This window comes from Coturnix japonica, chromosome 29, assembly GCF_054131305.1.
Source record: "Coturnix japonica strain WE chromosome 29, WE-NBRP24, whole genome shotgun sequence".
NCBI classification, from domain to species: domain Eukaryota; kingdom Metazoa; phylum Chordata; class Aves; order Galliformes; family Phasianidae; genus Coturnix; species Coturnix japonica.
This window is the reverse complement of record NC_140691.1, coordinates 6,713,072-6,726,457: the sequence shown is the minus strand read 5'-3', so window position 1 is coordinate 6,726,457 and position 13,386 is coordinate 6,713,072. Positions and strand designations below refer to the sequence as shown.

The window sequence follows — 13,386 nt, the reverse complement described above, 5'->3', positions numbered from 1 at the left end:
ACTGGAAGATGTGGAAGTGAATGAATATGGGAGTGCATCTTTTGTCTGTGAGATTTCACACGATGAGGTTCAGAGCCAGTGGTACAAAGATGACAACAAGCTGAAGGCTGATGACAACATTAGAATGCAGCAAGATGGTAGGGTGTAAGAGGGGGATCTTTCTCCTGAGTGGGGGGTGGGTTGGAGATCAAGCATATAAGACATCTGAAATGAAGTGAAGAAAGTTCAGAAGCGAGTTCCCCTTTTGTTTTGGGACTGAGGTTAGGGTGGAACAAGTGACATGGTGGGATGCTTAGTGTGGGAAGTGTGATGCTATCCCACCATCCCACACTGCCAGGAGCAGGTAGGAAATCAGTGCAGTTATTTCCAAAGTGGGGGTGAACAGGGCAGTCAGTTCACCTCTACAAAGAGGTTTTGTCTGACAGTGAGTGTGATCCTTCTGTATCAGGTACTTTGAAGGTGACAGTGGCTTCATTCAGTCAGTCCTTGTAGAAGCCATGTTTAGATTACACTGTGGTGGGGATGTGGACGTGGGGGAATGGGTGGTTTCATTGACATGAGAGAACAGGCAGTGATGCTGTGAAACCAGATGGATGATGCTCAGCCTGGCCATGTGCCTCAGAACTCTTTGCTCAAGGAAGCCAAGTGTAGTTGTGGGTTTGCTCTCAAGAGCACAGTTTGGTAGGGATGAGTTGGTGGTTGGACTAGATGACCTTAGTGGTCCTTTCCAGCCTTAGTGACTCTGTGGTTCTCTACTTCAGGAAAGAGCTACTCGCTGACTTACACACGTGTCCAAGTCAAGGATGCAGCAGAAATAAAATCTGTAGCAGAAAAGGCAGAATCTCGTGCCCATCTTACAGTTAAAGGTAATTATACTTCTGATGACGATTTTGATTAAATTATCTTATGTTATAAACGAGCTAACATCCTTTGCTTTAATGTCAATGAAGTTAAACACCACCAGGACCTTTCACAGAAATAAAAACTCCTACCTACCTACCTTTCTGCCCACAAAATATGTAGCTTGTCTTTTGGGATTTACTTTTGCTAAGTAAAACAGATTATTTTCTTAGGTGGTTGATTTTCTACATTTAGACTTCAGATTTGTGTTTGAACATTGAGGGATAAAAACATAGCTTGACTTTTTCTTCATTTTCTCTGTATGTTTGAAAAGAGCACAGGTTTGGTTTTTTTTAATATATACAATGTTAGGTATATATATGATGTTAAGTGTGATAAAGAAAAGGGAGACATTTGAGTTAGCACACTACTCAAGAGTTCAGTCCCCACCTTTGCCCCTGTTACAATTATAAGGGCAAGAAAATCCTGGAAAATGAATTTCTCCTAAGTAGAGTCATTACATTTGAGCTACAGAGACCTTTACTAGGAGAAAACTTGTTGTTCAGAGCTAAGTTGCTGTATTTATCCAAAGTAATTATCAACGTCCGTGTTTCATTGAACCTGTATTCCATTTCGTAATGCGAGGATTTTGATAGCGGTATGGGAAGGTCATGGTTTGATTTGGATGTTGGACTGGGAATCAGAAGATCTGGGCTCTCTTCAGGTTGTCAGTCTTATTGTCTGACTTCTTAACAACATTCCTTTCTTTCTATTATTTTTTAATGACGTTTTAAGGCATTTTGAGCTGATAGGTGTAGTGTTCTTTTGCAGTAATGCTGACGTGAGTAAGTAGGGTGATAATGTAAGGGTTTTTTACATTCCTTCTAAATCTCTGCTTTCTCTTGTTCCATCCTTCTTAAAGAGCAAACCGTTAATCTAGTAAAGGAGCTGTGTGATGAGGATGTGACTGAGCCTGAAGAAGCCAAATTTGAATGCGAGATATCCATTCCATCTGTGAAACCTCCCAAGTGGTATTCCTACGTGGGAAGTCTTACAGGCTGGCAGAAACTTGATTATGCAGCAAGAAGGCACCATCCACCGGCTGACCATACCGAAAACCACCACTGATATGACAGGCACCATTCAGTTCTCAGTTGGCAAATCAAAATCCACAGCCAGTCTGCTCATCAGAGGTAACATATCCTGGCTTGGTTTACATAATGAAGATGAAGAATTAATTAACATACAGTCTTCGTTCACTGGGGTCTTTGAAATATTGTGTGTGTGTCTGGAGGGTCTGCTCCATTTCCAGTTCAAAGTTGTTGGACAGTAAATGAGACAGCTGCATCTCAGTAAAAGATCTGTTTGAATAGCTGTGATGTGCTTACTATTCAGATCTACAGAGCTGAGGTTTTGTCCTTGGCTATAGCAAAGAAGTCAAATCAGGTGAAATTATTTGTATTTCTGAACTAGACAAGGTTAAGTTTGGTAGCACCTAAATTTTATGCAGTTTGTCATTGATTTCATCTGAAAGAAACTTGCAGGCTTTTTATCTGCTGTTGTCCCCAGCATAAGAGTCTCCATTCACATCCTAAAGTACTTGTTATATTTTCAACTCACTCTTATTTGAATAAAAGCCTCAACAATTGGGAGCAATTTAATAAGCACAGAACAAGAGCTGGACCTTGCATTTGGTAGATACTGTACAGTATTACTTTATAGAAATGTAGTCAATGGCATTCCCTATAGACAACCCTATGTCCCCTTATCCATGACTTCGAGAAGTCAGATGCAGGTTTCTATACCTGTGATATTGGCACTGATGTTGCCAAGTCAAAGGTCGGCATTCAGGGTAAGTACTGTGGAAAGTAAAGGAGTGCTGAAAGCCCATTCAGTGTGGTCACTATGTCTTACACCTATTCCCCCACGAGCCTTAATAGTTTCTACAATAGAAGTGTATTACTGCAATTTAGTGCAGTGATGTCTGGAAAATTCCCATTGCTTTTGATGTAAATGTATCTCATTTTGCCATGAAAATCACCAAACACATCAAGAATGTCCTGGAAATATTTCCTTTCTAAACATCCCTAAAATGGAGAAATGGTTTGAACACCAGTAGGGGTAGGATGGTAACAAATTAGCTAATAGAAACATTTAATTTCTTGTCATAGGCAAAACCCTTTTTCTCACGCAGCATCCTAGAGTTGTCCTCTCTGTTAGGTTGTTCCCTCTGTAGCTCATTGAATCTTCATTCTGCTCCATGGACTGAGCTGCTCTAATTGTAGTTCTTCCAGAGCAAAGACAAGAGATTCACGTCTCTTTTTTTTTATAGCTTTCTGGTAATTCTGAGTGGAGAATGTCTTAGAGAATACATCAGTGAGGAATGCAGCCATGTTCTGCAAATCCTGAGTTAAAACACCAGTACTGCTACTCACATATGTCACAAATGCCTTTTCTCCATATAAACCTCATACTAACCTATCTCTTACCTTCCAGAGCTGAATAGTGGCATTACCAAACGGCTGAAAAACACTGAAATCCAGGAGGGAGAAGATTGTACTTTTGAATGCATTCTGTCCCATGAAAGCATTGATGAGTTCAAGTGGACACTGACTGGAAGCAGAGTGGAAAATGGTGGGCGATTTAAAGCTTCTAACTTGAGTCGGAAATATACTCTCATTATCAAAAGTGTGACTCCTACTGACGCTGGGGAAGTCGTTTTTTACTGCCCGTGGTCTAACCTCCAAAGCCTCTCTGTCTGTGAAAGGTAATGAGATGGGAGAGATTCTGGGGTCTGATTCCTTCAACTGTCTTCTGATAAGATTGTTGTGAGAGCTAACTCATAATATGGTTAAAGTGAATAGCAACCTTCTACTTGAACCTCGAAGCACTGAGAATTTCTCTTAAAAATAAGTAAAAGGAGGAAACATTTTACACAAATGTGAGAACTACCCAAAGCACTGGGGTAGTGTTGGAAATGGGCATCTCACTACAGCTTGTTCCATTAACAGTAAATCAGGAATGATCTGTTGAGGGAACTGTGGGAGCAAATATCCTCTAAGTATAAGCTGAAGGGATGGCCTTCACATCATCTAGCTGTACAACAAATTCCTATCTAGAGCATGTGCATCTGAGAGCATCATCTGAGGCTCCCAGTGTGATGAGTGGAGAGAAGAAAGAGGCAGTTTTCAGACATGGTTCATCATCCTCAATTGGGTAGATTTAAGAGAGAATAAATGCTGCCTGGAATTCTATTGTCTGTACTTTGCAGATTACTGCTGGCTGTAGGATGGCGTCTGTTGCAAGTGCCTCTCTAACTTATCTCCAGCATGTAGATGCGTGTATTTTGAGAGAGGCATCCTACCCTAAGTGTATGTTACTCAAAAAGCAATGTTTTCTTCCAGGAAAACCTACTGAGGTTTCAAAACAGCTGGAGGATAAGACAGCAGCAGCAGGGCAGGACATCAGCCTGAGCAGTGAGCTGTCAAAACCGGATTTGAACATCAGGTGGTACAAGGATGGCAAAGCAATCAGAAAAAGCCAGAAGTACGACTTGCAGCAGGAGGGAAGTGGGGCCATTCTGATCATCCATGACTCTACTGCCAAGGACAGTGGGGAGTACCCCTGTGAGACAGAGGGCTCCATAACAAAAGCCAGGGTCACTGTGCAAGGTGAGTTGAAAAGCACACTGGGGATGGCATGTAGAGAAGTCGAGGTAAATATCTGCAGCCTGTGGGTGATGTTTTTCTCTTCTGTTTCCTTGAGCAGGATCAATTCTTAGCTTTCAGAAAATATGATGGATTAAAATCTTTTCCTTAAAATAATCTGGAAACTGAATGATTCTCCAGTGTGATGTGGATCTGGGCAGCCTTGTCTGGTGGTTGGTGGCCCCTTGACAGGGGGTTTAAAACTAGATGATCTTTGAGGTCCTTTCCTACTCAGGCCACTCTATGATTCTGTGATCATTCTATGATTCTATGATCTTGGGTGTTAGTGAGCCAAGAAAAGATGGCAATCTGAATTAGTCTCTATTGAATATGTGTAATCCAAACTATATGCAGTTTATCAGATGAGATCCTACCAGCGCATGTATAATGGTATTGAACTTTCCAGATATCTACTGGAATTATCAAACCTATGTAAATGGGTGGACTCTGTGGTCTTCTTAGACTCTTTGCATCTCTATGTGATATTCTGAAATGAGGGCAAAGGAGATACAGGACACCTCTGTATGCTTGGGACTTGTTGGGGTAACAAATCCCTTTGTCCTACACCCTCATCCTTTTTTTTTTTCCTTCCAGAAAAACCTAATTACTTTATCAAGGAACTTTCAGATGTGAAAATTGAAGAAAGTGGAAGTGCACTTTTTACATGTCAGAGTGAGAAAGCCGCATCCTTCGTCATATGGAGGAAAGGCATTGCTGAGCTCAGGCCTGGCAGGAAATACAAGAGGGCACAGAAAGGACGAGACCTGCAGCTGTGCATAAAAAATCTGGAGAAAAGTGACAGTGACGTGTACACCTGTGACATTGGTGATGCTCAGTCCAGAGCCAAGCTGGTTGTACAAGGTATGTGTGAGAGCCATATGACTGCGCATCCTGTTTCTCCACTCCCAAGACATTATCCTGGTAGAATTTGTACATTTATGGCAGGTCTTTGGGGCTGCAGCTGTCTGGCCTGAATAGCGGTTCACAAGCCATGCACAGAGCAAGCTGCACGGAAAGGGAAAGAACTTCTGACTAGAGCAGTGCCATTGAGAACTTTATGTATCATTTAAAAACCAAAAATGCTGATGTACGGTGAGGCTGGTGACCCAGAAATCAGTGTGAACTTTCTATCTCTGACCTTTCTGAGTTACAAATAGTCCTCCAGAGTTCTAGGCAAAAATTCCCTTATGCTGCATTCTGGGTAGTTGTCACGGTTTAAACAAAAATCTACCTGTGTCCGTGACAGGGGGGCCACAGGCAAGCGAGGTGCTAGAAGGAGCTGAATCTCTGTCCCAACTACTTCAGAAGCAGCCCAAACCCCCTCGAACATGGCTAAGATCTCCTTCTCAGTTGGAGTGTAGTACTCCTCAGACCTTTTATATGCTCGACTCCAATGTCCTGGGGGTTGGACTTGGGTTTCTCCTAAAGCTCTTTGCCACAAACTCCAAGTGGGACCTTTCTCTCCAGCAGCAGTGTAGAGGATGTTCTTTACATCCTGTCCCGTCCGTACTGGCCCCAAGGCCACGGCACGGGCTATCTGTTGTTTTCTCTGCTCAAAAGCCTGCTGCTGCTCAGGACCCCATGAGAAATTATTCTTCTTCCATGTTACCTGATAGAGGGGGCTCACTATGTGGCTGTAGTCTGGGACATGCATTCTCCAAAAGCCCACTACTCCCAGAAAAGATTGGGTCTCTGTCTTGTTGGTGGGAGGAGACATAGCAGTGATTTTTTCAATCACATCTGCTGGGATGTGTCGATGCCCATCTTGCCATTTTACACCTAAGAACTGGATTTCCTGGGCAGACCCCTTCACCTTGCTGCGCTTAATGGCAAAACCAGCTTGCAAAAGAATCTGGATTATCTGTTTTCTTTTCTTGAAAATCTCTGCTGCTGTATGGCCCCACACGACAATATCATCAATATACTGCAAGTGTTCGGGAGCAGTAAAATTATTCATGCTTTATATGACGTTATGATGTGGAATACTGATAGCAAAATTACAAAATTATTAAACCATGACACCCTGGTATTTTTCTTTTTTTTTTCTTAAATATTTTCCTTTTTACTATTTAAATGTTATGGGCACATCTTGTAGAAACACAAGGCTGTTTACAAAGAAGTGCATGCTGTGTTGCTGTATGATGAGCAAGATACATCTATTCTTCATCTAGCAGGAATAGTTGCTGAGCCTTAAGAACAGTTTCAGAAAGCTTTGGGAATTTGGGCATTTTCCTTGTTTCTGCAACACAAAATGAAAATTTACGCTGTATACAAAGAAAAGGGGAGTCCGAACTTGTACGTTAAATTTGAAGGAGATCAATCTGGGGTAATATTTAAAAAAACAAAAAAAAAAAAAAAAAGGGAGCGTGGTCATCAAATACTATAAAATATATTAGCTGTTACTAGAATGCCACTTATCTTCCCCCCATACGAATCACTGTCATGTTGTATGTGAATTTGTGAGGTGGGTTTTGAAGCTGAAATTAAAAACTTCTTGTATGGCTGTCTTCATAGTGGCTATCCAGACTATCTGTAGAAATAACAGCTATTATGTAGTCAGCTATTCACCAGTTTTAACTGATTATAAATTACGTTTCAGGGTGGAGAACATAGCATAGTGCCTGACACCTGTGTTGATCCTGAGGGCATTCTTGATTCTGTGCATTATGATGTCATGGATATTAAAGAGCAAGCTGAGGCAGCACATAGTTCCATTGTATCCCTGGAGGACCCGAAGGAAGATATTGGCTGGTTTGAAAAGCAGCTGGAGAAAACTAACTTTGAACTGATGGAGACCAAAGAAGAGCTAACAGAGAAAAACAGCAAACTACTTAAAACTGAAGAAGAGCTGATGCAGAAGAACAAAGGTGAGTTATGCGATGTGAAAGGTAGAAGACAGAAATAGTTCATTAATCTAAAAGAGAAATAACCAGTTTGAGTAGGAATTAGAGGAGATGTTCTACCTTTGGAACCATAGCCTGTAGATAAGTGATAGTTTGTTCCTTGTGTATATTCAGGTTCAGCAATTCCACGGTTTTTGGTTATTTCTTTTCTTTTTTCCCCCTCTCATTTAAACTGCAACTAGCAGCTTTACGCTTTCGTAAGTATGGGGTTAAATGTCTATATCTTGATTTTTACTTTTATATTGTAATCTCTACTCTTCTTTATGTCTTGTTGATGCAATGTTTTTGTTCCAAGAAATATAGAAAACTTTTGAATCACTCCCAATAAGTGAAGACCACATGCAAATTAATTAATCTGTTCAAAAGCTACCTAAACATTAGAATATCTGGAAAAATTGATTACTTAATAAACTATCTATTGGCTACTTATGTAATACAGCCTTTTCTGTGTGTTACAGACTTTGAAATGCAGATGATTAAATTGGATGAGTCTGTTGAGCAACTTAAAGAAGCAACTGAGGTAACTTTATCAAGAAGATGTTGTGTAAAATTGTTTTAATACCAACTTGTGGTAGCTTAAAATGCTATTCCAGTAGACTCCATTAATAGATTTCTTACCGAGCTTAGCTTAACTGAATTTGCCTTTAATGCATTGTGTAATTCAGCTACTTAACACTACATTAGAAACTGATGACTGAATTTTTTTTATTTTTTATTTCCAAGAAAATGAATGCACAAAATGAAAGGATTCGAGAGCTAATGGACATCGTGGTGCAGAAAGATGACATTATTACAGAGCTACAAGACTTAAAATCTCATTTAGAAGAAAAAGTAAAAGATTATGTGAGTTTTATACATCTCCGTATCCTTATACAAAAAAAAGAAAACACTAATTCTATGCTTGTAATCAACACATTTTTGGAAAACTGATTTTCTGTATGTAGCTGGTACTTGCTTGAAATTGTGAACAATTCAGATTTATCTGAAGGTAGTTGTTGTTAACACAAACAACAAAAATATCAGTGTGTTCCACTAACTCCTGCCTCACACTCCTACATCAGAGGAAGAGCAACAGTAAAAGAATGTTGAGTAGAGTTGGAAGTACGAGTAGGAATGGTCAGGATATCTCCACGTTCTATGCAGTCCATAAAACTTTATCCTGACTAATGTACTGTGAGCTACTGAATATGTGAAGACTAGCTTGATTAAGTATGTGTGCATACCACTTCTGGTGGTTTTTGTTCATTTTTTGACCCTTCTTAGTCTTTGTCTGCATCACTGCAACTTAGTATTTCCATGGCATTAAAGCTGACTGTGATGAGTAGTCATGTCCTCACCTATTACTTCTTCCAAGAACAAGGCTCCAACTCTATCTGTGAGACTGTGTGGCCTGAACACTTCTGAGGCTTTTCTTTTCATAAGTTACTAAAGATGAATAATCAGTCCTTGGCAGTGCCAGCATGGCTTAACAATCGTCATCTTGTAAGTAAGGAAGCTTCACTTGTGGTCAAGGACACAATCTAAAATATGCGTGACAGAGCTGACTAAGCTTTAAGGTTGGATTATATCTGTCACGATGAAAGTGATTTTAGCAGCTTAGCAGAAGTGTGATGTGATGAACTTGTATGAGAGCTGACCATTTGCTCTTTGACAATGTTTGTAATTTTGTTGACTTCTTGAAAACAGGAAATTCTTTGATAAACTGGTAAACTCTTGATTGTGTGCAAGTCTTTTACTTTGTAACCTGCTAGGCTCTTGCTTTCCCTTGTATACTCTACCGAGTATTGCACTTGTCATTATCTGAAGGTGTACTTTTCTGTCTGCTATTGAGATTTGTAACTGATGTCTATAGAGTCACCGGGTAAATATTTTAGCTGTATGGTTTTGTGTAAATATTTGCCTACAGAAGATTACTGAGACTTAAGTGCTCCTTTTGTTAAGCTTCAATGTAACTGATCTTATATCAATACAGGAAAAGACTACCTACCATTTAACTACAATTAAAGCAGAACCGGCAGAGGAGAACAGTAATAAAGGAACTGAAAGCAGCCAATTTTCAGTGCTTTCAGTTAAAGCACTGAAACAAGAGAAAACTGAGTTGGAAGTGGGAAGAAAGCGCAGTACTGACGAGGATAAGCCTACTGTGGAAGAGCCACCTCCAAAGAAAGGTACAGTTTCTTCCATCGTTGAACAGGGTGTCTTCCAAAACAATAAATTGCTTCCTATTCCGGATAGGAAGCAAAAGGCTGTGAAGCGCGTACCTTATGGTATAAGGAGAACAGCCACTGTGTTAAACTGTAAATAGAAGTAACTGTTATGTAAATATCCCTTTTTCAGAAGGTCCTATGCTGTTCATTTTTGAATGCTTAAGAATAAAAGATTTTTGCACTATTCTTTTCCTTTTTGCTGCTTTTTCCTCATCTGTTGATGCACTTGCAGATTTGGTAATAGTTTTAAAGCAGTTTCTTTAGGATTGTTTCAACTGCTGTTGCTGATCTTCTGAGTAGCATCAGCTGCTCAAGTGCTTTTTTTTGTTTGTTTTGTTTTTCCTGAAGCAACTATCAAAATTGTTGACGACCTGCTAATTGCTCACTCATGGGCAATATTTGAGCAAAATGGTTTGGATAAGCTCTGATGCATTTAACTTCACTTCTGGGCACAGCTGAGCATCAGTGTTCCTAGAATTACGGAAGGCATATACAATGTAGAAGGGAAAATCTAAAACTTAGCTGTAGTCCCTTCCTTTCTTGTATTCCTCTTGCAAAATATGTGCAAGGGAGAAAGTCAAGGCCTTCTTTGGATGAGATGCTGCTCTTGGATGATTTGTCCCTGCTGCCTTTATTTGGCATAAATATTGAATCCTAATGTGACCACTGAATGGCATCACGTATATGCATCTTACCAGAGACTGAGGGAGGGATGTGGACTCCTCCATACTCCAAATAGTAGTGGGTTTGTTCTAATCTTATGACCAAAGCTCTCATTTAAAAATTAATGACAGCAGTGCTCCACATAGGAATTAAAATGGGTAGCTGATAGTCACAATGTCAGCATGAAGTTTTCTGTTAAGAAGTACTGAGTATTCAATCATGTTAAAATTTTCTTCTATTTGTGAGTATTAATAGCATCCAATTTCAAAAACCGCTTAATATATATTCTTTAGCTATGTTAAATATACACAGTAGAACAATGAGCACAGGTATGTTGTGCTGGTTCTTTTGTAGAATTAGTTATATAAGTAGCACGAGCAAAAGTGTTTTAGGAGATGCTAGGTTATCTCAGCTTCAAGTTCAGGGTATTTACACCATTCTCTGAGCTTTTAGGTCTTGTTTCCTATGCTCTGTAATAATGCTTTTTCCCTACTTCCTGTGTAAGGAGCTTCTAAACTGAACATTACACATCTTCTCCCTAGTCTTATTTATCTTGCTTTAGTGCTTGCTTGTTGTTTTCAGCATAAAGTGTTTAGATTACTTATAAATCATATTCCCCTCACTAGTGTTGCTGGGAGCAGCAGTCAAAACCCAAAACCTGGTTTGGGGTGGAATACGCCACTGCTGTTTCTTCAGTATGACTTTTAAATCAGTTGAGGGCTGTATATAAAACTCCTTAGATGAGTTAAGAGGCTGTTTCCATGCAGTACATGTGAATCTGTATGTAATGCAGGCTGCACGTGGGTGCTATAAAATTCTGCATTTCTGTAGTTGTAGTAATAAAACGACTGTACAAGAATCACCATGGAATATATTGTTGTGGTGACCCAATCCCTAGTATGTCTTGAGTTATATTTATTTTTTTTAATACTTAAAGTATGCATATTATGGAATGGACATAACTGGATTCTAAAGCAATGATGAAATACAGCAGAAGTCACTTTTGATAGAAAGAAAATGCATGTGATTTTAGCTAATTGCTACCCAGTTAAAGAAAAAAACAGCCCCAAGCTAATGGAATATTTATGGAAACTTGAATCTGCAAATTTGTACAACTTTATGAGTGAACTTTATATGCAAAAGAGTAAGTGTGGACAGAAGTAGGAATCCTCATATTTTGTTTAGAGATCAACTGAATAAGAGAGACAGATATCAACACTTAAGTGATCAACTTGTCCAGGGTTTTATCTTTCTTTTGAAAGTAAGAGGACTGTGAGTTGGAATGAAATTTCTTAGAGAACTGTTTATCTACCATTTAGATGTAGATGGAGTGATTCCTGGCTGCCTTATAGGGATTGCTGAAGCACGGAAGATAGAAAGAATATAGCTGTGAATTATCGATATCGTTCCCATGTTTCTTAAATCTAATTAGATTTTCTACTGGTGTGGAGTGGAAGGTTTGAGTAGTGCCATGGTAAAAGTGTTCTTCCAGACTGAAAACCTTTTGCTGTTAATTCTGTATAGAAATCTGAGGCACCTGATTATGTGTTCAGAGGACTTGAGTTCCTTCACTAGTATCAAATACTATGTGATGTGAAGGCATGGCTTGCATATTACGACAGTTTTTCACTTAGAAGTTGCTACTTGGTGTTCTGAACTGCTATGTAATAATGATTTTAATCAATCTGAGCTACATTCCTTTTTACCTTTTTTGTTTGTTTGTTTGTTTGTTTGTTTTACAGTAGTTGTAAATGAGAGAAAGAATAAGAACACTGTAGAGCAAAAGAAAATTGAACACATGAAACAAAAGTGCTCCGCGTACCGAAAGGAAGTACTAGCACTGAGGGAAAGAACTGAAATCTTGGAACGTCGTTTAGCTGTGCTTGAAGAACAATGCAGAAGAGAAAAAAATAGAAAAGAAGATTTCAGTAAGCAGGTAACAAGCCTGCGTATTGAGCTTTCTTTTTCTGAAGAAACAGCTGATGTCCTCCGTGAACAAATTCTGCAGGGTCAAGCTGACTATCGGGAAATTGCTTCTGAACTGGATGAACAGAAATCTATAAATATGACACTAGAAAACAAAAATGCCCAACTAACTAACAACATAGAAGTTGCCAAAGAATGTATAATTGATAAAGTGTCACAAGTAAAAGAAATGCGGACCAAATTAGATGAATTATACAAATGTCACTTAGAGTTTCACGCCATCAGTACTGACTTTGTCAGTGTAAAGGATTCCTCAGACTCTGAAAAAGATGAGCCAGGGACATCTCAAATTAGTTCTGCATGCATTCAGTCACAGACTTCTTCCATCTCAGATCTTGTGCAGGACCTCTCCTTTTACTGTAGTCTTGAAAGGATTTGGGAAGTATGCAGAAGTATTGTTGATGTTTCCTCACAAAAAAGTCAGCACATCAAAGCACTGCTTCAAGACAATGAAAACCTAAAGGCGGGACTGAATAATGCTGAAAATCATAATCGTCAACTTGTAATGAAGCTATGTGAGATTACAACTCACACTAGTCAGGAAGATGATCTTGTGAATCAGTTACATGAGCAAATAGAAAAGAAAACTCAGGAGTTTGAAGAAAAGACTGCAGAAGATCAGAGAATGATTGCACAATTTCAGGAGGAAGTTGCCAACTGTGAGGTAAAAATAAGAGAGCTTGAATATCTCCTGGAGGCTTCCAAGACAATGGAAGACAATGTGTCAAAACTCAATGAATTACTTAAAGAAAAAGAATCTATTATTGTTAATCTAGAGACAGTTACAGCAACTCTGCAGGAGAAGTCTGCAAATGCAGACAAAAAGGTTGAAGAGTTAAGTAGCAAAGAAGCAATAGTTAATGGGAACATCCCTTCGACTTAATGCATTTGCATGCTTATCAATGGCCAAACTACTACTTTAGGATGCTTTGGTATGCTACCTGAGTTCCAAGGGAAAACAGGAGTGTGCAAGGAAATAAAGAATAATATGGGGATTTCTGGTGGTTTTGTTGTACATCCCTCAGAATAGCATCTGAATAATTTATTGCTTCAGCATCTGATTATGAGAAGCAAGCTGAA

The 13,386-nt window shown here is 39.3% G+C and overlaps 2 protein-coding genes across 2 annotated transcripts in view; one reads left to right on the top strand and one right to left on the bottom strand.

Moving 5' to 3' along the window:
* LOC146755900 (cytosolic carboxypeptidase 4-like) overlaps positions 1 to 13,386 on the bottom strand; it is a 328,030-nt gene that overhangs the window by 31,562 nt on the left and 283,082 nt on the right. The window lies entirely within an intron of this gene.
* Positions 2,611 to 13,259, top strand: LOC146755902 (kinesin-like protein KIF20B). The gene is made up of 9 exons (XM_085525071.1): positions 2,611 to 2,692; positions 3,337 to 3,607; positions 4,245 to 4,511; positions 5,142 to 5,408; positions 7,147 to 7,414; positions 7,909 to 7,970; positions 8,174 to 8,293; positions 9,423 to 9,618; positions 12,063 to 13,259. Exons 4-9 carry the CDS (start codon positions 5,376 to 5,378, stop codon positions 13,187 to 13,189), a joined length of 1,806 nt encoding a protein of 601 aa, XP_085381197.1. The 5' UTR covers positions 2,611 to 2,692; positions 3,337 to 3,607; positions 4,245 to 4,511; positions 5,142 to 5,375; the 3' UTR covers positions 13,190 to 13,259.

Excerpts from the sequence above, each read along its gene's own strand:
- LOC146755902 (XM_085525071.1), top strand. The coding sequence starts at position 5,376 with ATGCTCAGTCCAGAGCCAAGCTGGTTGTACAAG. Across the intron at positions 8,294-9,422 it reads AAGAAAAAGTAAAAGATTAT|GAAAAGACTACCTACCATTT; the intron begins GTGAGTTTTATA and ends ATATCAATACAG. Across the intron at positions 9,619-12,062 it reads AGAGCCACCTCCAAAGAAAG|TAGTTGTAAATGAGAGAAAG; the intron begins GTACAGTTTCTT and ends TTTGTTTTACAG.